The sequence below is a fragment of the Myotis nattereri genome, assembly GCF_964212035.1.
Source record: "Myotis nattereri genome assembly, chromosome: 10".
NCBI lineage: Eukaryota > Metazoa > Chordata > Mammalia > Chiroptera > Vespertilionidae > Myotis > Myotis nattereri.
This window is the reverse complement of record NC_138085.1, coordinates 31,084,495-31,111,489: the sequence shown is the minus strand read 5'-3', so window position 1 is coordinate 31,111,489 and position 26,995 is coordinate 31,084,495. Positions and strand designations below refer to the sequence as shown.

General features: G+C 43.1%; 1 protein-coding gene across 1 annotated transcript in view; it reads right to left on the bottom strand.

The window, feature by feature from the left end:
- Positions 1–4,292: 4,292 nt before the first annotated feature.
- Positions 4,293–26,995, bottom strand: part of SUCLG1 (succinate-CoA ligase GDP/ADP-forming subunit alpha) — a 37,458-nt gene continuing 14,755 nt past the window's right edge. The window contains exons 3-9 of the mRNA XM_081101320.1: positions 24,400–24,516; positions 19,643–19,855; positions 19,446–19,503; positions 13,559–13,642; positions 11,294–11,445; positions 6,232–6,420; positions 4,293–4,533 (exon numbers count right to left, since the gene is read on the bottom strand). Of these exons, the coding sequence (XP_080957446.1) occupies positions 4,507–4,533; positions 6,232–6,420; positions 11,294–11,445; positions 13,559–13,642; positions 19,446–19,503; positions 19,643–19,855; positions 24,400–24,516 (840 nt within the window). The 3' untranslated portion in view covers positions 4,293–4,506. The remainder of the gene's footprint in view (positions 4,534–6,231; positions 6,421–11,293; positions 11,446–13,558; positions 13,643–19,445; positions 19,504–19,642; positions 19,856–24,399; positions 24,517–26,995) is intronic.

The following is a 26,995-nucleotide window of genomic DNA, read 5'->3' as shown; positions in this document are numbered from 1 at the left end:
ATAAAACCACCCCTGCCCTCCCCTACTTTACCCCAGGAGCTATCCCTTGACCAGATCTAAGACCAGGGCAACTCTTGGGGTCCAGGTCATGGTGGGTCATGCTGGGCTATGGAGTTTCAACTTCGCTTTCTCGATTCATTCAAGGTTTTGAGCAAGAACAGCGGAGAATGGGGAGAGGTGTGACGATAAAGACAGAGGAGAGGGTTGAGGCAGAAATCAGGTACGAGTCAGTATGTCGCTGAAGCCTGAGGTGACAGACTGTACTGGCTCCCTTCACGATTCTCCTGAGGACGTCTCGTTCTTTCTCTTCTTCCTCCCCGTTCACTCTCTGCTGAGGACTTGTCCACATTTCGTTGAGAATTTTTTTTTTTTTTTTAAGAAGGAAGAAAGAACCCAATGGCAATGCTTCATCCTGTCACCTGGAACCTTCCTCCTGATGCACTGGAGGGTGTGCCTGACCCCACGCCTGCAGTGCCCCCTGGAGGCCTGCAGAGCGAAGTGCAAGCGGAGACCTCAGGCCTGCCTTCTCTATGCCCAGGTCCCGCCCCCCTGAACAAGCAGGACTCACCCATGCAGACTGCTTTAGGAATGGCACCCTAAGCCCCACCCCAAAAGACGTCTGCATCTTACTTCCATGAATCTGTGAGCGCTACCTTATTTAGGAAAAGGGTCTTAGCAGATGTAATTAAGGCTCTTGAAGAGGTCAAGTGGATTATCCTGGGGGGATGGGGGAGGAGAAGGGTCCAAATCCAATGGTTAGTGTCTTTATAAGGGAGGCCCAGGGGAGAGGGGACAAAGGGGAGACGGTGACCTGAAGACAGAGGCAGAGATGAAGAGATGCAGCTGCAAACCGAGGACCCACAGGCACTGGAAGCTGACGATTTCCTGAGCCTCTGGAGGGAGTGTGAGCCTCCTGACGCCTTGATTTCGGGCTCTGTCCCCCAGAGCTGAGAGAATAAATTCCCGCTGTTTTACTGCCCGGTGTGTGATCATCTGTATGGCAGTCCCAGGACAATAACAGGGGCTATTTCTTTGTCCTGCCCTTGATGACAGTTTTATTCCCATGTAAAGGTTCAAAATCCTGACACTAATTTAAATCACAAAATCGCTTCAGGATTCAGTGTGTCCAATTCCAAGTAATAGGAAAGTTCATTCAGACCTAAGGCTTCTCACCACTTTCAGCTTCACCATCCCTCCCCCTGCACCTTCCTCCCCCCTCCCCCTGACCTGCCCAGCTGATTCCTCCTCCTCACCCTTTCCCTCGAAGGCCACCTGCTGATTCTCATCCTTCGGGGCTGGAGCAGGAGCAGGGAAGTGCTAACTTGACTGACACTGTTACAAACGGACTTCGCTCTGTCCAGTCTTGGATGGTGTTTGAGGATGACTTTCCCCCAGAGTCCTTTCCTGTGGGCAGTGCCTCCTCCTCCTCACCCCATCACTGGAAACCTGACCTTGTGGAAGGTGCCATGCTTGTCCTGGATCACCACTGACTCCTTCTCCAGCTGCTAGGAATCACCAAAGACCAACCAGATCACATGGCAGAGGCCTCCCCACCCCGGCATCCAAATTAAAGGCCTCATGTTGAAACATCCTTAATTCAGCCGCTGAGAGATGCTTTCCTTTCCACATCAGAATACTACCGAGCTGAAAGCGATTACAAGACAGAACTCCTTTGTCTGAATAAAAGGCACGAGTGCTGACCTCACCTGCCCGCTCCGTTTTCCCTTGGATCACAGCAGATTTAACGTGGCTTTTGATCCTGAGCAATTTCGAATCTTGACTCCGGATCTGACAGCACTGACACCAGACTCCCAGCCCCACAGAATTCTGAGGGAATTCCTGACACAGTGAAAGTGATGAAGAATCGCAGCTCCTTCGGCAGTGGCCTTTCCTACAGCTGCCCGGACCACCTTGACTCGCGGTCTCAATCGTCTGTGGTCGGCTCTTTAGCGAGAATGAAGCCAAGCACAAAGTCCTGACCTCTGCCCAGCCCTCCAGCTTTGTACCATCTCCTGGCCATGGACATACTCTAACCATGCCCTCTGCCAGGGTGAACCTATCCTACATGTAGAACAGGTCAAATTCAAAGAGGGGGATCACGGTCACAATTCACAGTTTGAATGACTGTGCCTTTAACATCACTGAAAACGTCTATTCTAATCACCTTCCCTAAAGGGCTTGGTGATGCCCCGATCATATGCCCTCCTCACCCCCGTTGGGTGAGGCACCTGAAGAATGAGGGAAGGTCAGTCTTTTCCAGATCTTCTCCATTACAGCATCTCTGTGCCACTCAGGAAACAAGGAACAAATTGTCTGGAAACCACATAAAGATGGTTTCCTCGGCCAGTGCTACCTGCCTCTGAGCCTCAGGTGCACGTCCCGCCCGCCTGCTGTGCTCTGGACAAACGCTTTGTGCCAGGCGACTTCTGGAGAACCACTTGGAAAAGCCAGCTGGAGAGCAGCCTGGGACCAAGAAGCGCACACGGCACAGGGGCCACCAGGACTGCGAAGTGTGAGTGCCGGGTTCTCCAAAGACATTGCATCGCCCGCCTCCTGAGCTCTCCGCCCCCGAGTCCCAGGCCCTTCACCTCCCGGCCCTGGCCTGCAGCCACAGTCCTCACTCCCTAGAGCAGTGGTTCTCAACCTTCTGGCCCTTTAAACACAGTTCCTCATGTTGTGACGCAACCATAAAATTATTTTTGTTGCTACTTCATAACTGTAATGTTGCTACTGTTATGAATCGTCATGTAAATATCTGATATGCAGGATGGTCTTAGGCGACCCCTGTAAAAGGCTCCATTCGACCGCCAAAGGGGTCGCGACCCACAGGTTGAGAACCGCTGCCCTAGAACAGTGATGGCGAACCTATGACACGCATGTCAGAGGTGACACGCGAACTCATTTTTTTGGTTGATTTTTCTTTAAGTGGCATTTAAATATATAAAATAAATATCAATAATATAAGTCTTTGTTTTACTATGGTTGCAAATATCAAAAAATTCTATATGTGACACGGCACCAGAGTTAAGTTAGGGTTTTTCAAAATGCTGACACGCCGAGCTCAAGAGGTTCGCCATCACTGCCCTAGAACATCCTAGATCTCTTCACTCGTCTCAGGAACACTCAAGGAACCTAATACCATGGCACACTGACCTACCTACAAACACCCTTTAGTTTTCAACTCCTTAGAGAGCACACCAATTACTCTTTCCCCTGGGGAAATTAATGTAGGGTACAATGCAAAACTCCACTAAGGATTTTCCTGGAGGTATCGGATTTTGCCCAAAACAATCATGGTACCTGAGATCTAGTTTCTCCCCAACTTCTCTCAAAACAAGACCTGCTGCTGCTGCCCTAGCCAATACCCCCAAAACCTCCTCCAGCCCCTCCCAGGGCTTGCTGTCCTAGGCACTGGGTGTTCCTTCAGCTCCTCAAAGTGAGTTCTACCCCCCTACCTTCGCTGCATGCACCTCCCTTTTGCATGGCTGGTACCTTCTCAGCTCTCAGGTCCCACCTCCTGTCCCCTACTCACGAGGCCTTCCCCAACAGCCTTTCTTCAAGGACACCTCCCTAATATTATTTTTTGAAACTCTTGCTTGTTTCCTTCAGAGAAGTTACACAGTTTAAAACATTCTGTGTCTCTTCCACCTCAGAATGTATGCTGAGCCCTCTGTCCCGGGGCGTGACAAGAACCTACAGGAAGTGCTTGTTAACAAGCTCCCTGTTAAGCACAAAGTAGGGTGGCTGACAGCGTTCCCGCTTTCTTGCAGTGAATGTCTTAAAACTCACAGAAATATGGGCTCTGGACAAAGAGGGGAAGAGCCCTCTGCAGAACTGAAGGACAACACAGCGTTGTGGAAGACGCTCCGTTTCCCAATTAGACAAAAACCGAATCAGGTGAGCTTCTACCTGCAATCCTGGTGGTGATGATGATGATGATGATGATGATGGTGGTGGTGGTGGTGGTGGCTTATCATGTGCCAGGGACTTGATATATTTATCTCTGATCCTCAAAACTACTCTGCAAGATGGGAACTATTATAAATACACATGATACACATGAGCAATCTACAACTCCAAAGAGACCTAAGGCCACTCTAAGATTATTAGATAAATGTCACACTAAAAATTTTTATCTCATTCTGTCAAAAGATTTAGTTAGAATGTTTCCTAGAGAACCCGTTAAAATACATACTCGCACACTCACAGCTAGGCACGCATGCACGCACACCCCTCAATTCCTCCTACCGCCCCATCCCCACACTGGGCAATAAAAAGTCGCCAATGTCATATTCAGATCAAAGGTAGATTTATTGTCTGTCTCCGTTACACGAGGTGAGGACACCTCAGTACAGAACTTTCGAAGCCTTGTTTCTGTTTTGGCGTCCCGCTGTGTGGAGCCCAGGGACAGGCGCAGGCCGGCAGTGCACAACACAAGCAGCTGCCACTGGCTCACTTTGCACAATGATTCATTCCGCAGGCTTAGGGCACTTTCTGTTTTCCCTTTCATAGCATCTTCCTCTTTTCAAACTCCTTCGGAGACAGAAGAAAGGAAAAAGATAAAAGATCCAAATTACATTCATGATCAAAGTCATTTGAAAGCTCTTCAGGATTCTTTGAACAACCAGAAATTACAGAAGCAAAGTGTACCAGGACGAGGTGCTTGACTACAAAATAGCAGCTCTCAAATTAGTCCATGTCAGCCTCAATGTCACTGAGCTGGTGCAGACCTTCAGTTTTACGCCTCCCAAACGTGTAGGCGAGGGGCTGTGAATTATAGTTATTTCTCCAGGGCAGAGTTGTTAGGAGGAGCTGGCAAACCTGGTTGTGCTTACCCAGGTTTTTAAAGCCATATGTGAACCACACTGGCCCTTCCCATTAGGCAATGGAAACTGGTTGCACAGACTCAGTTAAGATTTGAACAAAAGACCAAGAAAATCAGAACTATCTGTGAGGAAAACAGTCCCGAGAATCACATTTCTCTAGACCGGAACAGCAATTCGGAGAAGCCTGCTGCCACTTACTGGAGTGAAGTGGTAATGCAGGTCTCCAATGTGAATTTTTAAGCACTTGCTTTTCCCCTTCCACTCTTTTAAAAACCTGTCTCCACACATTCTAATAACCCAGATTTCTTTAAACACTATGGCATACAGTCACAGCGTCATATTTCAAAAGACAGGATTATGCTTTTGGAATAAAATAAGGAGTCCATTTTATAATCCCTAAAACAAGGGTAAGATTGCACTGTTTCCTCTTGGGAATACAATTTGGGCCTGTGTCCTGCTTATAAAATCTGATGTTTGTTTGCTTTTTGTTACGGCTATAATCATCATAAAAAACAAAGAGAGCCTTAAATGATCACGCAAAGAAACAGGCTGAGACTCAATGCAAAGGGATTATTGAAGATAACAAATCTTAGAATACTTTAAACCACAATGTCCTATTAAAAAGAGAAACAAGTCCAGCTGGCGTGGCACAGTGGTTGAATGTCAACCCATGAACCAGGAGGTCACGGTTCGATTTGGGTCAGGGCACATGCCTGGGTTGCAGGCTCAATCCCCAGTAGGGGGCATGCAGGAGGCAGCCAATCTATGTTTCTCTCTCCTATCCTTCTCTCCCTCTCCCTTCTTCTCTCTAAATTCAATAAAAACGTATTAAAAATCTTTTTTAAAAAGGGGGGAAAGAAAAGCAAATGTTTAAGAAGTCACCCTCCAACCTGTAACAATAATGACCTCCCATCCCAACCAGGGCCAGAAACTGAAGGCTGGAACACGAACCCTTTTCTCTAAATCTCCCTCCACCCCAACTCCCTCTTCTCCAGCTTTAATTCCTGTTACTCAGCCGCCAACCCCTCCCACTGGAAACAGAAAACTATGGGATCAGGGTAGCTGCATCCCAAAGGCCCTCCGTGGGGAAGAAAAACAAAACACAAGGCAATTTTTTGACTGCTTCTAGAATGGAATTTGTGGTATTTACGGACTATGAAATGCCTTCCTGTGGATTATATCCTGCCACTCACAAAAGAGCAAATCCCAATGGTTAATTTAAAAAGAATTGTTTTTAATCAGAACATCATTCCTGGTCTTGCCCGTGCAGGACATTGAAACATAAAGAGAGTTGCCAGGGACTGCTGAGCTGCACACAGAAAGAATACACAGATAAGACCCAGAAGAAGGTCAAGGTTCCCAGGGGCTGGGCGGGCCCACTCGAAGGCCCATGCGAACAGCTCACCTTGTACATGGTGTTTCCCAGCTGTGCAGGCGACATGCTCACCACAACCCCTGCGCTCTGAAGGGCAGAGATCTTCTCCTTTGCGCCACCTTTTCCTCCAGCAATAATGGCGCCTGCGTGACCCATTCTCCTGCCGGGAGGAGCCGTCAAGCCAGCAATGAAGGACACCACAGGCTTGGCTTTGGGGCCCTGAAAGGTGAGATTTCAAACATCTAATGAAGAAGCTGATCAACGCTGAACATCAATTTCATGACTATCGGTGAGTGGCTTGGCCAGGGCCGTCACTCATCCTCACTAAGGAAACCACACAAATATTAATCTGTGAGTGAGACCAATGCTCTCCCCACCTGTGACGACTCCACTTCTCATACAAACGCAGGAAGACCGTCCAAAGCAAACTTTTTACCTGATTAAACTTCCACTTCGCTGTACCAACTGTTGTATGAATACACACAAAAAAGCACACTTGAAAATACGTGTCATGTGGTTTGTGATAATTAATTAAAACACACGATTAGCTTGTTTTATTCAACCTGCTTTTATCTTAATTCTTTACGAGTTCACCCTTACACCCTCGGAAGGAGAGATGAGCTGGGAAGTGGTGCAGACGTGCCCAGTGCTGACACAGTTCGTCCTTCCGCATCCGCAGGTCACACTCAGCGTCAGCACTGACCTCATCAGAAAAGCCTTCGGGAGGGATGTTGTCAAGGTGACAGTGGCAGACAGAAGTTTTCCAAAATATTAGCATTCGCTTGAAAGCTCAAACTGTACCACTGGCAACAAATACTCCCAGCTGTTTTCCTTGGCACGGCAGGTTTGCTTTGCTCGTTTCTGAGACGAGGTCTGCAAATACCTAGGTCTGGTTAGCCACTCTGTCTGCCAGTTGTTCTTCCGGGTAAAACTGGTGAAAAAAGCAGCTAGTTCAGCTCACCGTTTAGTGGCAAAGTGCTTTACTTCCCATTTCATCACAAACTGACTCAAGGGCTAAGATTTAATTTAATTAAATTAATGACTTTTCCTGCTTCCTAAGGAGAGTCTTCAATAAAATTGGCTTTTGGTTTCTTTTTGTTCCCCTGGAGTACACGGCAGTGAACGATGACTAGGCAGTTTGCGGGCCTGCCCTCCGTCCTGCTGAGGTGCCAGCAGGCCGGGCTCCACGCGGTCTGAGCCTGCTTACTCCAGCCCCGCTCCCGCCACTCTTCCTGCTCAGTAATTCCAGACGCCCCGCCTCTGTCCTGCTGAGGGTGTCTCCATCCTCCTTGGGTTCCTGGCAAATTCCTACTTAACTTTTAAGACTTCTCAAGCCTTTCGGACGCCTCCTCCCACACTCTCCACAGATGCCCTTCAGCCAATCATCTTCTGCCTAACGGCCCTGCGGTGCTTGTCACACACTTCTACTCACACGCAGCACTCTGGCGGTAACTTATGTCTCCGTGTTCCCCATGGAGCTGTGAATTCCCTGAACACGGGGACTATGTCCTCACTTAACAAAAGATTCCACAGTCATTTATTCATTCACTCGCGAGCTCTGCAGAGGTTATGAGCATCTCACACGAGTGGCATTAACTCCACTAAATTCCTGTGTTCCTGTACTCTAATAGTGGAATACCACTAGGAAGGAACAAGATTATGATGAGACTAAATGCCAAACAAGTTTACACTCCATTCTGTTAACAAAGAAAAGTCACTTGAGATTTTTAAGCAGAGAAAATACAATTAACAGACTTTGGGGAATTGGAGTCTGAAAATAGGTCGTAGAAATGATGACAAGAGTGACAGCACAAAAACAGAAGGACCAGTTAGGAAGCAACCAGTGGAATCTCAGCAGATACCCCTGACCCCAGCAGAGGACCCCTGACTCCGGCCCCCAGTCCCTGAAATCTGACCCTTGCGCTCCAAGGCCTGAGGGAGAAGGAGGGAGACCTGGGTTTCCAGGCAGGCCATTAACCGCCCTGGGCCAGTTTCCTCACTCACAGGCAAGGACAAAGGGTCAAGTAAAGGTTAAGCAATACTACTTTTGCAAATAGTTACTGTCATTGTAACAATGCTAAATATAGTAGTTGTGGCAGCAGACACCATTATTGAGAGTTTGCTCTGTGCCATGTATTGTGCTAAGTGCTGTGTATATCAACTCAACTGTCCACCTGGCATCTTGTACAGCAGGTCCTCAGTAAAAATCAGCTCCGTAAGAATTAGCCAGGAAGAGAAAAGCATGTCCAAATGAAACAAAACGTGTATGTTTAGTTTTGCCCATTAACATCTACCCTATTTGAGGGATTCAGAGTTGTGCCTAAGTACATTTTAAAATTCACTTTAACAAAGTGTAATGTCATACTAATTTAAATCTTTTTTTCTTAAAAAAAGGTCAATTTTTACCTACATTTCAAACTTTACACTTTTCTGAAGTCAAGAGATTCTAATACATCTTACTCCAATCTACTTTATTCTTCACTTATTCAACATGTAATGATGCCTACTGTGCCAAGGGCTGGACTGGGCACCAAGGATACCAATTCCCTACTGTCCATAATAGTCTAGAGTGACAGCCAGATGGTATGCATGCCTGGCAGAAGGCGTAAGCAAAGGCAGGTGGGAATGAAAACAACTGGCATGTCAGATGGGGCAAGGTTCTGAGAAGGAAGGGTAGAGGGATGTGAGGGGCTGGAATACCACACGAAATCTGGCCTCTATCCTGATGAAATAAGAAACTGTAATGGTTTAAAGCCAGGAGGGTGGAGGCACCGATGTCTGTGTTTCTGAAGGGCAGACAATTTGGTGGCCACAAGCAGGATGGCCTGGGTGGCAGGAATAAAGGAGTAGAGATATCAAGAATAAATTTTCAAATAGGCCAGGAGAGAGAATATGAGGGCCAGAACCAGGTCAGAAGAACTAATTACAGATGACAGTCTGAATCCCCACACACTGAGACAGATGTAAGGAACTGAATGGAAACAAGATGAGAGATATAAGATGGTTCTGAGGTTTCTGCCTTGAAGCTGCATGAAACATGATGTTGACGATATGCAATAACCACTCACACTTAAGCAAACAGGCACAGCAAGTAACGCCAAGGAACATAAAGAAGAGAAGGACCTGAGAAAAAACAAGAGGAAGGAGAAGATGAAGAATTTATTGAGGCCATTGGTGACCTCTGCAGAAGCGATGTCAGGAGAGTAAGATTCAGCAGCAACAGCAGACAGCTCAATAAGAGTGCCTACTACGTGCCTGGTGCAACTCTGCTATATGTTCCTAAGACATTTAAACCCCACGGTCCTTACAACTATGCTAGGAGGTAGGCACTGCTGGAGTCTATCTGCCAAGAGAAAATGGAGGCAAGGTGAAGTTAAGTAACAGGCCCAAGGTCACACTGATTCTAAGGAGCAGACAGATGCCAGGGTGCTGAGGATCAGTCGGTGAATAAAAGTAAGGAAAGAGATCCAGAAAGTGAGGGAGAAGTTGCTACATCTCCTACCGAGATCAGAGTTTAAAATCACTACAGCGTGGTGGGCACATGGTGCAATATACAATTCTTGTAACATAGAAACCCATTATGTTCATGTTAACCAATGTCACCCCAATAAATTTAATTTTTTTTAAAAATCACCACAGCCATAGGCAGTTTGGCTCAGTGGATAGAGCATCAACCTGAGGACTGAAGGGTCCTGGGTTTGATTCTGGTCAAGAACATGTACCTGGGTTGCAGGCCCTGGTTGGGGCTCATGTGGGAGGCAACCAATCGATGTGTCTCTCTCACATCGATGTTTCTCTTTGTCTACCCTTCCCTTCCACTCTCTCTAAAAATCAATAGAAAAATATCCTCAGGTGAGGATTAACAACAACACCAACAAAATCACTACAGAAGAAAATAAAATCAAGTATATTCAAAACAGTCCTTGAATATTCCTTAAAACATGCTTAAATACGCACTGTTTTGTGTATACTTACTACCCTGTAGGTGATACTATTGGTTCCGTTAACTCTCCAGTATTCATTACTTTTCTGTGACATTTAATTCATTCACTCCTCAATTTCCTTCACAGACACAGAAAGTAATCTCCGCCCACTTGCCTGCCTCCTGGCCCTGCTCCTTCATTCTCAGTGTCAGGGACATCCTCGAACTCACTGGCTTGTTGCCCCCGGGTCTTTGCCATGGCGTCCAGAGCACACAGTCACTGAGTGGGGCTGCTGGGCACCGAGCTGCTTCAGTCCTTACTGCACCCTCTCTTTCTTTTCCACCCCAGAAATAGAGCCTAATTCCCTTAGCCAACAGAAGTTCTGACACAATTCCACACGTTTTATCTTTAATTCTAAGAGAGAGGCAACAGAGAAAGCCTTCACAGGACATAGGTAATAAAGCTTTTCTACTTGACCTCTGAAGGAAGTACTACTCTGCTAAGAAATTCTGAAGCCAGAGGGAGGTGAGAACCTGGGAAAGGGTATAAAAGGTAGGGTCTTTAGAAGGTTATCCACGAAAAAGAAAAAGAACAGTTATAGCCCCTAAGATCAGGAGAAAGAAAAAGTACAATGGCAGGTCAAGTGAGGACTTTTGGGCCAATGACCTGAACAGCTAGCTCTCCGTTCAGCAGGAGTCCAACTAACCTGCCATACATGTGTGAAGTGATGCGTAGAGAGGAGAACTCAGAGCGGAGAACAGGCCCCGCGGCAAAGGGAGAGGAGAGCCATCCAGAAAGCTTCCCAGGGGCCAGTATGAAAGACTCAGCTCAGCACGAACCAGGAGGTCTCAGGTTGGATGCCTGGTCAGGGCACATGCCCAGGTTGTGGGCTCGATCCCTGGGAGGGTTTGTACAGGAGGCAACAGATTGATGTTTCTCTCTCACATCAATGTTTTTTCTCTCTCTCTCCCTCTCCCTTTTCTCTCTAAAAATCAATAAAAAAAAAAAATTAAAATAAATATAATAATAAATAAAGGCCAACCTCAGAAAGGTTTGATTTTATCTTTCGTGTTTTCTTGAAAACTTAATCTTTATAGAAATAATTTCCAAAACAAGCCAATGGTATTATTCAAGAGCAAAGAGGTATATTTTTCCTAAGTCAAACTCACTGAATTATGTTGCTTCAAAAATTCTGCAGCGTTTTCTTCTGCATTACCACCAATTTCACCAATCAGGATGATGCCTTCTGTGGCTGGGTCATTCAGAAAGACTTCCAGGCAGTCGATAAAATCTGTTCCATTAAAAGGATCACCTCCAATGCCTGAAAAGATCAATGAATATCAACAGTATGAGAATTAGGTTGAGAAATGTTGTTTCAATTTTTTCTCTATTTTGTCTACCCTGCTCACCAATATTTTCAAAGGTATCATTTCTCTTGCACTAAACATTTTTTTAAGAAATCACAAAATGGTGCACTTAGTTGTTTTTAATATTACATGAACCCTCAATGGTGGTTGGATTCTGATACAAAGAAAAACCTCTTTTTGTTTTAGCTCCTTTATCAATTCTCTTCCCTCCCACAAATTTATGCTTAGATAACTGTTTAAAAATGAGCATTTTAAAGAAAATGTATGTTTGTGTTACAAGCAAGAATGTCTTCTCTCATTAAACATTTAATAAATTTCTTTGCACAAAGTAACTATAAGTGAGGCACGTTTCAGAGAACACTCACAAGTGTTAAGACACAAGGCCCAGTGAAGGACGGGGTGAAGGGTGCCCTGGCGCCTTTCCTTCCCTCAGCTCCAGGGTGGGTGATGACAGAGATACACGGAGGGGCTCGACTCCACGTACGTGACATTTGAAGAACAAGTACTTGGATAGAATTAAAGACAATATTCCTTACAGACTAGATGCCACATTTTTTTAAAGTTATAAACTCACTGAAGCAGGACTGATTTCCTACCTTTAGTGCATCTCTGAAGAATGGAGTTCAGGAAAGGAAGCAGCATTTACTGAGTGACAACATGTGTCAACTACTGTGTCTCAGTACATGTCAGACCTGCCATCTCCTAATACTTCCTACCTCTCTGTGACATAGGACCTGTTAGTCTCAATTTGCAAATTAAAACAGAAGGTGAAGATGGAATTGGCAACTGTTTCACAACCTTTCTTTTTTGTTGTTGCAAATCCTCATCCCAGGATATTTTTTCCTTTGATTTTTAGAGAGAGTGGAAGTGAGGGAGGAAGGGGAAAGAGAAAGAAAAAAAAAAATCGATGTGAGAGAGACACACTGATTGGTTGCCTCCCACATGTGCCCCAAACAGGGCCAGGGATAGAGCCTGCAACCCAGGTACTTGCCCTTGACTGGGAATCAAATCCATGATCCTTCCGCGCACAGGCCACAAGCCGATGCTCTAACCACTGAGTCACCAACCAGGCCTCAAAACCCCTCTTATTCTCCATCAGACTAAGTTACCTAGAATCTAAGATTGTGCTTCATACACAGAAAAGCCATGTTTCCTATACTAACTTATGGATTTGAGTCTTCATAAAAAAACTCCATGGCCATAATTTTTATTATAAAAATCTATTTTTGAAAGGTTTTTAAAAGCTATTCTAAGAATATGAAGAAATATTTATGAAAATGAGAAATTTGCTTGGCTTTTGGCAACAAATACCAAAATAATTTTAAAATCTAAATACCTTTTTAATTTTACAAGTGGGAGGCAGTATAATGCAGCAAAAAGAGCAATTCTGGGGAGCTTAACCTTCCTCAAACTAGACTTGCTCACCAACTTTTCAGCTCAGAGGTACTTTAGAAGGTTGCCATAAGAATCAGATAATGGCCCTGGCCAGGTGGCTCAGTTGGTCAGAGTGTCTACTGTGCACCCATCAGGACACACACCTTGGTTGTGGATTCGATCCCCAGTTGGGGTGCATACTAGAGGCAACCGGTTGATGCTTCTCTCTCACACATCAATGTTTCTCTCTCTCTAAAATCAACACAAAAACATATCCTTACATGAGGATTAAAAAAAAAAAGAATCAGATAATAAATGGCAAAGAATTCAGTAACTGTGAAGCATTGAATTATATAGCTTATAATGATAGCAAATGATAACTATAACAACAAAAGTCCTAATATGAAGGACTGCTTGTTCCCAGCAAGCAAAATAAGTGATGTTTTCAGGCACCAAACCTCTCCCGGAGCCACATGTCTAAGGATGCTTGCTCTTCAGTGTGGAATCTTGGACTATGAATCTTGAAAAACACAGTAGGGCTTCACATTCATGCAAATTAAATTTGAGATCAAAGCATCTTTTTAATAAAATGGTATCAAAATCTCTTGCAAATGGTCAAAACAACAATTACTATATACTCATTCAATGAAAATACTACATTTCAATGAAATGATATTAGCACAAATCCCTCACCAATGCACAAAGACTGCCCCAGTCCAACTTGTGTTGTTTGGTGAACTGCTTCATAAGTCAGGGTGCCAGATCTGGACACAATACCTTAAAGAAAGATTATTCAAAAATGTTAGAGTGTGTTCATATGACAGACTATCACAGAACAAACTAAATTACAAATATGAGTACATATAAAATCCACTCCATGATATGTCATCCAAATCAACAATATCTTCAAATGATGAAATAAGAAGAAAAGGCTTAAATTAAAGCAGGGAGGTTTTAAAAGCTAGATATAGGAGAAAGCACATTACTAGTTGGGGGTATTTTATGACCTATAAAAGCAATGTAAGAAAGACCTATATTACCTCTTCTAAGAATCTTTGGGAAAGGGATAATAATATCCATGTGAACTTGGGGGGTACAATCTTGCTTAGGGTGGAAGAATACAGTGGGGCCTTGACTTACGAGTCTCCCGACTAATGAGTTTTTCGAGATACAAGCCATCTCTCAGCCGATTTTTGGCTTTGAGTTGCGAGCTAAAATTCGGGTTATGAGCCAGCTTCAGATACCCCACCGCTAGTTGGCGCAGCGAACGTCACAGTGAACGCCACAACATCAGCCCAGCATCACGTGTCTCACTCGTTCACTTTTTGATTTGACATACGAGTAATTTGAGTTACAAGCTGCGTCACGGAACGAATTAAACTCGTAAGTCAAGGCCCCACTGTATACAGATTAGACTTATAGATACCCAATCTATTAAACTACCAAAACCTTCAGCCTTGGAAAACCTCCATCAGTCACATTTAGCAGTGCTATCTATTTCTCCCACAACTATTTTTCTAATCATTTTCAAAGAACATATAGGGAAGTAAGGTCCCAATTCCTGAGTTCAAGTCTACCAGGTAACTTCCTGTATACAACGGGCCTGTGTGAAAGGACCTTATTTCACATCGGGACAAGGTGCGCAGACGTATGGGGTGCGGCGGCGGCAGCTAGACCATCTTCTCTTGACGGAGCTACAGAAAAGGTACTTTATTTCATGCCACAATCAGTAAATAATGAGTGGATCCTTAATTTTAATAAGTTGAGAAGTATAAATGAATGACTTCAGTTGTTAGAACACATTATATAAAAATGTTTTTTTTTAAATAAACCAACAAGCTGATATGGGCTAAATCAGCACATGAATTCTGGGTGGTGTCCATGGTTTGCTTTCTTTAAACTTCTGCTCTGGAGCACTTTTTAAGAACCCAGAAGATTCGTTTCTAACAATAAGATCTCCCTCCCAGGGCAAGTAGACAATAAAGATGTCTATTCTTCCTAAACTGACATATAGATTTAACACAATTCCTGTCAAATCCCAATAAGAATCTGTCTAGATATAGAGAAAATCTTTCTAAAATTAATATAGGAAAGTAAAGAAACTGGAATAGCTAAAAAAAAAAACTTTTAAAAAAGAAAAAACCAAAGTGCAAAGAATCAGTCTATCCAATTTCAGGACATTATTGTATCAAGAGTGTGTGGTATGTTCTGGTGTTAAATAAGCACATGAGTCAATGAACAGAAGAGGGAACCAGAAACAGACCAACACCAATATATCAACTGATTCTTGACATAAATGCAAAAACAATTAACGGAAGAAATATTTTTCTTTTTTAAAAAATGTTTTTATTGATTTCAGAGAGGAAGAGAGAGGGAGAGAGATAGAAACATCAAAGATGAGAATCATTGATGGGCTGCCTCCTACACACCCTACACTGGGGATCAAGAACAAACCCAGGTATGTGCCCTAACCAGGAATCAAACTGTGACCTCCTGGTTCATAGGTCAATGCTTAATCACTAATCCATGCTGACTGGGTGGAAGAAATGTTTTTTTTCAACAAATGATGCTGGAACAATTGTACCTCCACAGGCATTAAAATAGAAACTTTTGATCTAAGTCTCACATCTTATGGAAAATTTAATTGAAATTGAATCATGGATTTAAATGTAAAACTAAATCTTTCAGTAAAAAGATAGGACTCTTGCTAGGCAAAAAGTTCTTAGAGTTGACATCAAAAGAACACTTCACAAAAGAAAAATAAATAAATTAGACTTCATCAAAATAAAAAAAAAAATTTGCTCTCTGAAAGGTGACGAAAGAGGATGAAAACACAAGCTACAGAGTGGGAGAAAATATTTGCAAACCACATATCCTATAAGTGTTAGTATCTAGAATAAAGAGCTCTCAAACTTAACAGAAAAAAGCAAATAATCCAATTAGAACATGAGCCAAAAACAAAACACACATGACACATTTCACTAAAGAAGATATATATTAGTAGGTGACAAGCACGTGAAATATAATTAAATTCACAATGAGATATCAGTGAACAATTATCAGAATGGCTAAAATAAAAAACAGTAATACCAAAAATGCTGGCAAGGATGCGGATCACGCAAGTATTACTGATGGAAAAGTAAAATACTATGGCTAAAATGGATAGAAATGTGGCAGTTTCTTAACAAACATGCAACTATCATACAAACCAGTAATTGCACTCCTAAGCATCCCAAAGAAATGAAAATTGATGTACATACAAAAGCCAGGACACAAATGTTTACATGTTTATTAGAAGCTTTATTAATAACTAGAGGCCCGGTGCATGAAAATTCGTGCACTGAGGGGAGAGGGGGAGAATCCCTCAGCTCGACCTGTGCCCTCTCACAGTCTGGGACCCCTTGGGGGATATCTACCTGCCGGCTTAGGCCCACTCCCTGGGGGGTAGGGCCTAAGTTGGCAGTCAGACATCCCTCTGGCAGCCCGGGTGCCCTCGGGGGATGTCTGATTTACAGCTTAGGCCTGGTCCCCATGAGGAGCGGGCCTAAGCCACAGTTGGAGCCTTAGCACTGCCGAGGCGGTGGGAGACGCTCCCACTTGTGGCTGAGCTGAGCTCCCCCTGTGGGAGCGCACTGACCACCAGGGGGCAACTCCTGCATTGAGCATCTGTCCCCTGGTGGTCAGTGCTCATCATTGCAACCAGTCGTTCCGCAATTAGGGTCAATTTGCATATTACCCTTTTATTATATAGGAAGGATAGTCCCAAAGTGGAAACTGAGACATCTTTCAAAAGATGAATGGTCAAACTAATTGTGGTATATTCATACCATGGAACACTACTCAACAATAAAAAGGAATAAACTACGGATATATTCAGCAACCTGGTTGAATCTCCAGAGAATTACAGTGAGTGTGAATAGCCAATCCTAAAGTATATACTATATAATCCCATTTATAAAGCACTCCTGAAATGACAAAATTATATAAATTGTGAACACATTTTAATTACTAAGAATTAAGAAAGGGGTGGAAGCAGGAAGGAAGTAGGTGTAGCTACAGAAAGGCAACATGAGGGATCTCTGTGGTGATGGGAACATCCTTTATCTTGACTGTATCAATGTCAATATCCTGGTTGTGACCTTGTAGTACAGTTTTTGCAAGCTGTTACCATTGGGGGAAGCTGGACAAATGGTACACTGAAATCTGTCTATATTATTTCTAGCAACTATATGTAAATTGGCAATTATCTAAATATAAAAAGTATAATTAAAATAAAAATTTTAAAAAGGATGGAAGGGTCAAGTATGTCACGTATGGTTGAAAGTAAAAATAATGTCTATCATAAGAGAACTAAAAACCATAGTGCAGTTAAATATCAAGTTGGAATCAAATCACTTCAGTAAATTCAATTAGCTGATATATATTTTTATTAATTCACTAACACAAACTGGAAAGTCACTATAGTATTGCACTGCTATCGTAGTACATTACAATGTTCCAAGAAATACCCAAGGGACTAAAAGATCCTTTCCCTAAACTCTTAGCTTAAGGATCTGAAGATAATAAGGCTTCTGAGGACATAAGCTTTGGTATCAAAATAGAAATAGTGCATATAATCATCTTTTCTCTCCTCACTGCCTCAAAAACCTTGTAGTATCACATACTTTCTTTTAGGTGAATTTGTTTTAAAGCCCTTTTTCTCAAAGGAATTAAAAGCAATGTCCCAGAGGATTGCCTCATCCATGTGTTATGGTCTTTCAGAGCACCAAGGTCTAAAGGATTTCCCTTAACTTCTCGGTTTTTTGGTTTTTAGGTTTATGGCCATGTAGAAAAGCAGGGTAGGGATCAGAAAGACAACTCGGCATAGGGCACTCCTTCTTCTATGATCACCTCAAGTCTACAGCAGTAGCCATCCAAAGCAGACCAAAGAGCACAAAAAATACTCAAATATGACAACAGGATCAGTGTCTAAATGAGACAAGCCCCCACTAGAACTCAGATGGTCTATGGAATTCCCATGGCAAGTATCCTACTGGCATCAGGGCTGCCAGCTCTAGGAGATGGTAGTAATAAAGAAAAATTATGACCTTTAACCTAGTCCTGTGAACTACAAAGCTGACATTCACTTACTATGTTGATTATTCTTATTATTATTAATAGTCATGGCTTATAAATTACTGTAACCATCAATTACTGTGCAGAAACAGTACAGGTTAGTGAGGGTTAGGTGTGAAGAGTATAATAACAGGCATAATGGGCTTTGAGATGTTAATTTGGTTATGACCTTGAGAACTAAACAAGTAGCAGTACAATTTTCCTGAAACATTTTGAGAAAGTTTGTGATATCCAAGAGGGCAAAGTAATTATAGGACAGGACACAAAAGAACTAATAATAAAAATACTCACATATATCTGATAAAGAATTTCTATCCAGAATATTTATAGAATCCTCATAATCAACAATAAAAATATAATCCAATAAAAAATAATGTGGAAAAATATTAAACAGGTAATTCACAAAAGAAGATATATAAATAGCGAATATGCACATTCTACCTCATTAGTCATCAGTGAACCTCATTAGTCCTCAAAACCACAATGAGACACCATTTAACTCCCAGTAGAATGGCTAAAATTAAAGACTGAAGTAATAGAACAACTGGAATGCTCAAAAACTGACAGTAGGAAGGTAAAAATGAACAGCCACTTTATAGAATTATTTCACAATTTCTTAAAAAGATGAACATACTTCAACCCTATGACTTAACAATTCCATTCCTAGGTATCTTATACCCAAGAGAAATGAAACCGTGTCCATAAGAAGACCTCTACATAAACATTCACTTTAGCTTTATTTATAATGGCTCAAACCTGGAAATAACCCAAATGTTCATCAATGGGAGAATAAACAAATTGTGATATCTACACTAATAAAAGAGAAACATGCAAATTGGTGTCACTCCGCTATGCCCACCAGCCAATCAGATGAGTATACAAATTAACCCAACAAAGATGGCGGTTAATTTGCATTTGCAGGCGCAGAGTGAAGACTGAAGACAACGTAGAAGGAAGCCAAGCACTGCAGAAGGGAATGAAGCTGTGGAGAAGCAAGCGGGCAGCAGAGACAGGAAGGAAGCAAGTGGGGTGGCGGAGGAGGGAGGGAAGCAAGCGGGCAGTGGAGGAGGGAGGGAAGCCCCCCTCGGTGGGTTTCGCTCCCTTCTCTGCTTCGCTCCAGCTGCAGGAAGCCCTATTCTTGCAGGAACCTTCCTGCAACGGGCCTCTAGTAATTACATAACAGAATATTAGTTAGCAATAAAACGAAATTAACTATTGATACACCCAAGAATCCATGGCACCTGAGCAGGAAAAGAATCTTTTAAAATACCCCTAAAATATCTTCATTGATTCTATAGAATCATTGCAACTTCTCAAACTCATTTAATTCAGGATATAGAACTGATTCACTACAAAACTCCCCTGCCAATGAAAATGAATTTAACTTACACAGTCACAGATTCTCTTTGTAACTTCTGAGCTTAGGACAAAGAATTTTTTCTGAATCTATAAGAAACATACTCACCAATTCTTCCTTTCTTGTGAATATGGCCAGGCATGATACCAATTTTACATTCTCCAGGCTGAAGAAAAGGAAATCACAGTTTCAGAAAAGTGAAAAGAAATGGTAACTCCTAGGTCATCCACACAGTACACTTGGACTGATCCAAAGGTAATGAGCCTTGTGAGGCTAAATCCGGGCTTCTTCTTTTGTACACTCACATTGATGACTCCGGGGCAGTTTGGCCCGATCAGCCTTGTCTTTCCCTGGCGCAGTATTTTGTGTTTGACCCGTACCATGTCCTGCTGTGGGATACCTTCAGTAATGCACACGACCAAGGGCATTTCCGCCTCAACAGCTTCGTCAATGGCAGCAGCAGCGAAAGGAGGAGGGACATAAATGACAGAAGCTGTCGCTCCTGTCTGTGCTTTGGCCTGAAACATTAAGCACAGAGCACTTTATTATTGGTTAAGTCATAACCATTGAAAGATGAATTCAGTACCAGGAATTTAATAATGTCTTGGGGTAATAAAAGGACACCACCAGGAACATGGTATGTCCTCCTGGCTTCCTCCCTGCCCCCTTGGAATGCCACTGAATTTAAAGGATCAGAGATATCCCTCAGGCGATAGCTTATCAGTAAACCTGAAAGCATGGCCTGATTTGCATTTGTGTCCCTCACTCCTATGGCCATGTTTATTTCTGTTGCTTATAAGACAATGTACCACCTATTCAGTACCAAAGACCCTATACCTCCTCAGGCGAAAAAGGACTATTGAGTCCCTCAGCCTCAGAACTAGACTCTCAAACATCTTTTTAAAAATACAGTATAATTGCCCTGGCTGGTTAACCCAGTTGGTTAGAGCATCATCCCAATACGTCAAAATTGTGGGTTCAATTCCCGGTCAGGCCACATACAAGAATCAACCAGTGAGTCATAAATAAGTTGGAACAACGAATCAATATTCTCTCTCTCAAATCAATCAATTTTAAAAATACATATGTTATACTTGATAAATATAAGAGACAGCAAAAGTGAAGTGTTTTTTAGCTGACAATTTTTACTCTAACTGCATATTTATTAGGAATAAACATGTGTAAGTGGCCACAGAAAAGAATGTGAGTGAAAGAAGCATTAGGCATCACCGCAGCGCTTCATGCTTAGACACTGAGGCCAAGAATATTAAATAACTTGCGTGGGATTATATAGCTGGGAAGTGGCAGAGCCAAGATTCAAAACTATGTCTATCTGATTCCAAAGCATCTAGTCTTTTCAGTTACAGCAGGCCACCTCCCTGCACGTGTTCAAAGGTAACCTAGTCATGATATAAATCAAAACCCTTTGGATGTCTGTGCCATGGGATTTTACAATGAATAATACAAATACAAAGCTACAGAACATTCAGGTGCAACTAGAAGGGGACAGAAGTAAAAGACAGTGATGCTCCACATCCCCAGAGTCAAAGGATGCTGCCAAATCATCCACAAATGATGCCAATGGTTAAAAATATGTTTTTCAGCCCTGACTGGTTTGGCTTAGTGGATAGAGCATCAGCATTCAGACTGGAGGGTCCCGGGTTGAATTCTGGTCAAGGGCATGTGCCTTGGTTGTGGGCACATCCCCAGTAGGGGGTGTGCAGGAGGCAGCTGATCGATGTTTCTCTCCCATCAATGTTTCTAACTCTCTATCCCTCTCCCTTCCTCGCTGTAAAAAAAAAATCAATAAAATATATTAAAAAAATATGTTTTTCAAAAACTCTGTTCAAAATGGTAACAGAGAAAGGGTAACAAAAGAAATAAAAAGTAGGATGAAACCAGAAGTCAGGTCATGGGCAAGTAGGCATTTTATGGAAAATATTTCCTACAGCTCTCTACCTCTTAAGGCTACAAATACTGTCAGAAGCTGGAGGTAATATTGGATAAAAGGTATCCATCCTACTCACTCGGAAAGCTCCTTGTAAGAGCTGAACAACTGAGAAATAAACAGTACCTGTCAAAGAACTTACAGAATATTCCAAATATGTCTATTTGTATTATGATAAATAAAAAATAAATTGCTTACAAACAAAAATTTTCTTTAAAAGAAAGCAAAAAAAAGGCTCATGACAAAAGTCAAATCTACCTGGAGGAATTATGAAAACTGCTCCTCCCGTATTTTGAAACTGACAACAATAACCAGACAAGCAAAGGAAGCTAACACTGCCTGTCCTGGAGGCAGACATAATCGAATTTTTTTAAAATATATTTTATTGATTTTTTACAGAGAGAAAGGGAGAGGGATAGAGAGTTAGAAACATCGATGAGAGAGAAACATCGATCAGCTGCCTCCTGCACACTCTCTACTGGGGATGTGCCCGCAACCAAGGTACATGCCCTTGACCGGAATGGAACCTGGGACCCTTCAGTCCGCAGGCTGACACTCTATCCACTGAGCCAAACCGATTAGGGCCATCATCCAATTTAAGGGGAGAAAAATACAAAAAAATTAAAGCAAAAACTTTAAATGATTCTTCCACTGATCATATTATTTGTAGCTTTTTTAACTCTCTAAAATACAATACACTTAAAGCACACACACACAGTACACCCTATTTTCAAAATTAAAGTAAAATAAAAAATTCAAATTTGAATGATAACTTCGTTTTTTCCTACATCTTAAGATTCAAAGTACAAATTAACTTATAATTTGAAGTTAGCATTCTGAAAAGAAATTGTCTACAAATCTGTACTTTAAAAAATAATACTAAAAGCATGCCCTAAAAGAAAGGGAGGAGCAGTATATAATTTTTATCATTAATTCATCAATCCAAAGTACTAAGTTTATTTCCTAGATATTTTTAATTAAATATTCAAGAATTTGTACTACCATTTCCTTTCATTTTTTTCTTTTTTGTTGAATTTACTGGGGGTGACACTGGTTAATAAAATTATAGTTTTCAGGTGTACAATTCTATAATACATCATCTGTGTGATTGTACTGTGTGTTCACCACCCCAAGTCAAGTCTCCTTCCATCACCATTTATCCTCTTTACCCTTTCCTACCTCCCCTCACCCCCATTTCCTTTAAAATACTATTATTTTTATATATAATCATGTAAGTATACAAAGGAATTACACATGGCTTAAATTAGCTCTCTATAAAGGCAAAAATTTAACTTTACAAACCTTTATATCATCTGAATTTGTATAATAAGCACATATTCGTTTTGTAATGAAGTTTAAAAATCATTTTTAAAATTTTATTAAGAAACTAGAGGCCTGGTGCACAAAATTCGTGCACTCAGGGGGGGGGGGGTTCCCTCAGCCCGGCCTGCTGTCCCCTCGTGCAGTCCGGAAGCCCTTGGGGGATGTCCAGCTGATGGCTTAGGCCCGCTCCCCAGGCTGCTGCGGAGGCAGGAGAGGCTCTCGCAACCACCACTGCACTCGCCAGCCGTGAGCCTGGCTTCTGGCTGAGCAGCACTTCCCCTGTGGGAGCGCACTGACCACCAGGGGGCAGCTCCTGCATTGAGTGTCTGCCCCCTAGTAGTCAGCGCATGTCATAGTGACCAGTCGTTCTGCCGTTTAGTCGATTTGCATGTAAGGGTTTATTATATAAGATCAGCAATTTGGGGAAGAGATTATAACTCTGACTTGTCAATGTGACACAACAGTTTTTCACACGGGAACAGCACACTACTCTGATCCATGCTAAGCCTGCCACTTATCAGCTTCGAGACTTTGAACTAGACCCTTAACCTCGCTGCACGAGTTATATCCTTGTCTTTAAAATGGAGAGGATAACAGCACCTACCTCAGAATGAGGCCTGACTGAGGCACTGTATGTGAAGCACCTAGTACAGTGCCTGGCAAACGGCCCATGATCAGTAAGTGTGAGGGCTGATGCTGGCATGTGCACTACTAACATCCTGGAAGAAGAAAGGATGGAAAGGGTAACAAGCCAAACGGAAGCCGAGCCACAGCACGCTTCCCCTAGCAGCTGATGTGTGTCTGTAGCCAGAAGTGACACCGGCTGCGGAGAAAACACCCTGGACATGTGTGACTCAAGTGGATCCATTGGTTTTCACTGTGACTTAAATTTCTCTAGGTTACGGGATTTTAAAATGGCACATGACTCTCCCAAAAGGAGCACAATTAAGATCTGTATCCAAAGGATGCTCATTCCTCCCTGCTTTTCTTTTTTTAAAATATACTAACACACATATTTACTAGAGGCCCAGTGCACAAAAATTTGTGCACTCGGGGGGTCCCTCATCCCAGCCTGTGCCCTCTTGCAGTCTGGGACCCCTCAGGGGATGTCCACATGCTGGCTTAGGCCCACTCCCCAGGGGATCAGGTGAGGGGATGATGGCTGTTTGCAGGCTGGCCACAGCCCCTTCAGGGTCGGGGGCGGGTCCCCACTGGGGTGCCTGGCCAGCCTGGGTGAGGGACTGAGGGCCATTTTTAGGCAAGCCACAGGCTGGAAGCAGGAATCTGGGATTTATTTATCTTCTATAATTGAAACTTTGTAGCCTTGAGCAGAGCTCAGGGCCGGCAGGGCAGGTGGGAAGCTTGGCTTCCTCCATTGCCAGGGGCAACCCAAGCCTCCTGCTCACTCCAGCTCCATGACCCCTGCCATCTTAGTTAGGTTAATTTGCATATTCTCTCCTGATTGGCTGGTGGGCATGGCTTGTGGGTATAGTGTAGGTATGTAAATTTGCATGTTTCTCTTTTATTAGATTAGATTGATTTCAGAGAGGACGGGAAAGGGAGAAAGAAATAGAAACATCAACAATGAGAGAGAATCATTGATCGGCTGCCTCCTGCATGCACACTGGGGATCAAGCCCACAACCCAGGCATGTGCCCTGACCACGCCCTGACCAGGAATTGAACTGTGACCTCCTGGTTCATAGGTCGACACTCAACTATTGAGTCATGCTGGCTAGGCCCTCCCTGCTTTGCTTTTCTTGCCACACCACACCCAAGTACCAATAATTACCTCCTTTACAGTATTAAAGACCGGTAAGCCCAGGTGCGTCTTGCCTCCTTTCCCTGGAGTGGTTCCTCCGACGAGTTTGGTGCCATACTCCAAAGCCTGCTGGCTGTGAAAGGTGCCCTGAGGGGGAGAAAGCATAGGACTCTGAGAAGGGGCAGGCTGGGAAGCCAAAAGGCAATCTTCAGCAGCTTGGAAAAGGAAAACAAACAAGTGAACTACTCAGAGATAACAGTAGCAAATACCCAGCATTCTCACCAACTTACTACACAGCTTTAAACCATGAAGCAAATAGGACTTTGCAAAGCCAAAAAAGCTGTTTGTTAAAAAAAAAGGGGGGGTATATAGAGGGGGTGTCTCTTTTTATTCCGTTTTCAAATTTGTGTGGGGGTCAGAAACACCCTCATATTTGCTTGGCACCTCTTTGTCACTATTCCTCAGCTCCTGGAGTCCTCACACTCCTCTTTACTCAATTTAAGACCCATGATCAGTCATTACACTCACACGGCAACCTTGGCTCTCCCTCACTTCAATTACACATCTGGCAAAATCAAAACCTTCATTAAATCCAATTCTCCACCTACTCTAAGATGGCACATTTGTAGCCAAACAGTAGCTGAAGAAAAAACAAACCATGCTAACTGATCTCACTTTAAATTTATGGTCACTACCGTAAGTGAGCCTTTTAAAGCTGCCCAGACAACATCTGTATTTCCCTATCCATCCACTCTTCCTTCTCAACCTCGACACTACTGACATTTTAGACACATCGATTCTTTGTTATGCGAGACTGTCCTCTGCTTTGTATCATGTTTAACAGCATCCCTGGCCTCCACTCGGCAGATGCCAGTAACACACCCTCTTCCCCACCGCCATCAGCTGTGACAACCAAAAATGCCTCCCGACACTGACCCATTCTTTCTCACTAGGCGTCTGGGCTCTACCTCCCCTGGTTTCCCTCTTCTCACTCTCTCCTTAGACTTCTCTTTTTCATCTAAATTTGTGCCCTTGGTGACCTCCTCCCTTATCATGGCAATAAATATCCATACGGTGACCCCTCTCCCATACACATACAGACAGCCCCCCCACACACATATCTAGCCCAGACCTTTGCCTTAAATTCTATGCTCACACTGTCAACTGCCTAGCTAACATCTCCACTTGGAGAACGAGTAGGTGTCTTAACTTAAAGAGCTCAAAACTGAGTTCCTGATCACTCCCCTCCAGTCTACCCATCTCAGTGAGTGACAACCCCACTCCTAACAGTTGTTCAAAACCAAAAATACTGAAGTAAACCTTGATTCTTCTCTTTCTCTTACATCTCACATCAGATGCATCAGTGAAGCATATTGCCCTACTTTCAAAATAAAACTGACATCTCACCCTTTCTATGGCTCCCACCTTGGTCTAAGTCACCATCAACTCTTGACCAAGTATTGCCCTTGCTCCCTTTCAATCTATACTCAACACAGCAGCCAGTGATCCTGTTAAAACACAAGGAAGATCGTGTCACTCCTCTATTCAAACCTTCCAGTGGTTTTCCATGTCATTCATAGGAAAAGCCAAACTCTTACTGGTACACTGGCCTACAAGTCAGTATCCAACCTGCCTCCCCATCTCAGAACCCTTACCTGCCTGCCTCATTTACTGTTCTCACTGCTCCTTTCACTTGTCACAGTGGCCTTGCAGCTTCCACACATACCAGGCACATTACCGCCTCACAGCCTCGCAGTCCCCTCTGCAGCATCCCTGGCCTCCACTCAACAGATGCCAGTACCACGCCCTCCTCCCCAATGATATACTGCTCCTACATATCCACTTGCTTCACTCTCACATCTCACTTAGATCTGGACTCTGGGCCTTCCCCTGAACACATGATATAAAATCCCCCCTTCGCAATCACCACCATGACTCCACAAACTTGCACACATTTCTCCTTCTCTGGTTTATTTTTCCCATAGCATTTATACTTCCTAACATATCACATAACTTACTCATGGATTTTGTTGATGTGTTTCTCTCCCCTGCAACTAAAATGTAAATTCCATGAAGGCAGTGATTTCGATCCTTTTTGCTCACTGTGAGATGGCACCTAAACCAATACATTACATACAGAAGGTTCTCAATTAAGGACTTGTTGAAAACTGTGTGGGGTCTATGTGGTCATTCCACAAGGATATAAAAATGCTGACTCAACTACTCAAATTCTATTAAAGCAGTGGTTCTCAACCTTCTGGCCCTTTAAATACAGTTCCTCATGTTGTGACCCAACCATAATATTATTTTCATTGCTACTTCATAACCGTAATGTTGCTACTGTTATGAATCGTAATGTAAATATCTGATATACAGGATGGTCTTAGGCGACCCCTGTGAAAGGGTCATTCAACCGCCAAAGGGGTCGCGACCCACAGGTTGAGAACCGCTGTATTAATAGAGTAAAAATTAGGGCCTTAAAAATTAGTACATTTCCTAATTCAACTACTCCATTTTTCAAACTAGGAAGCTTAGGCCCTAGCAAGTGAATGACTTGTCTCAAGTCAGTGATGGAATTTTGGAAAGAACCACAGCTCTCTCTTTAAAGCAGCGCTATTCGAAGTAT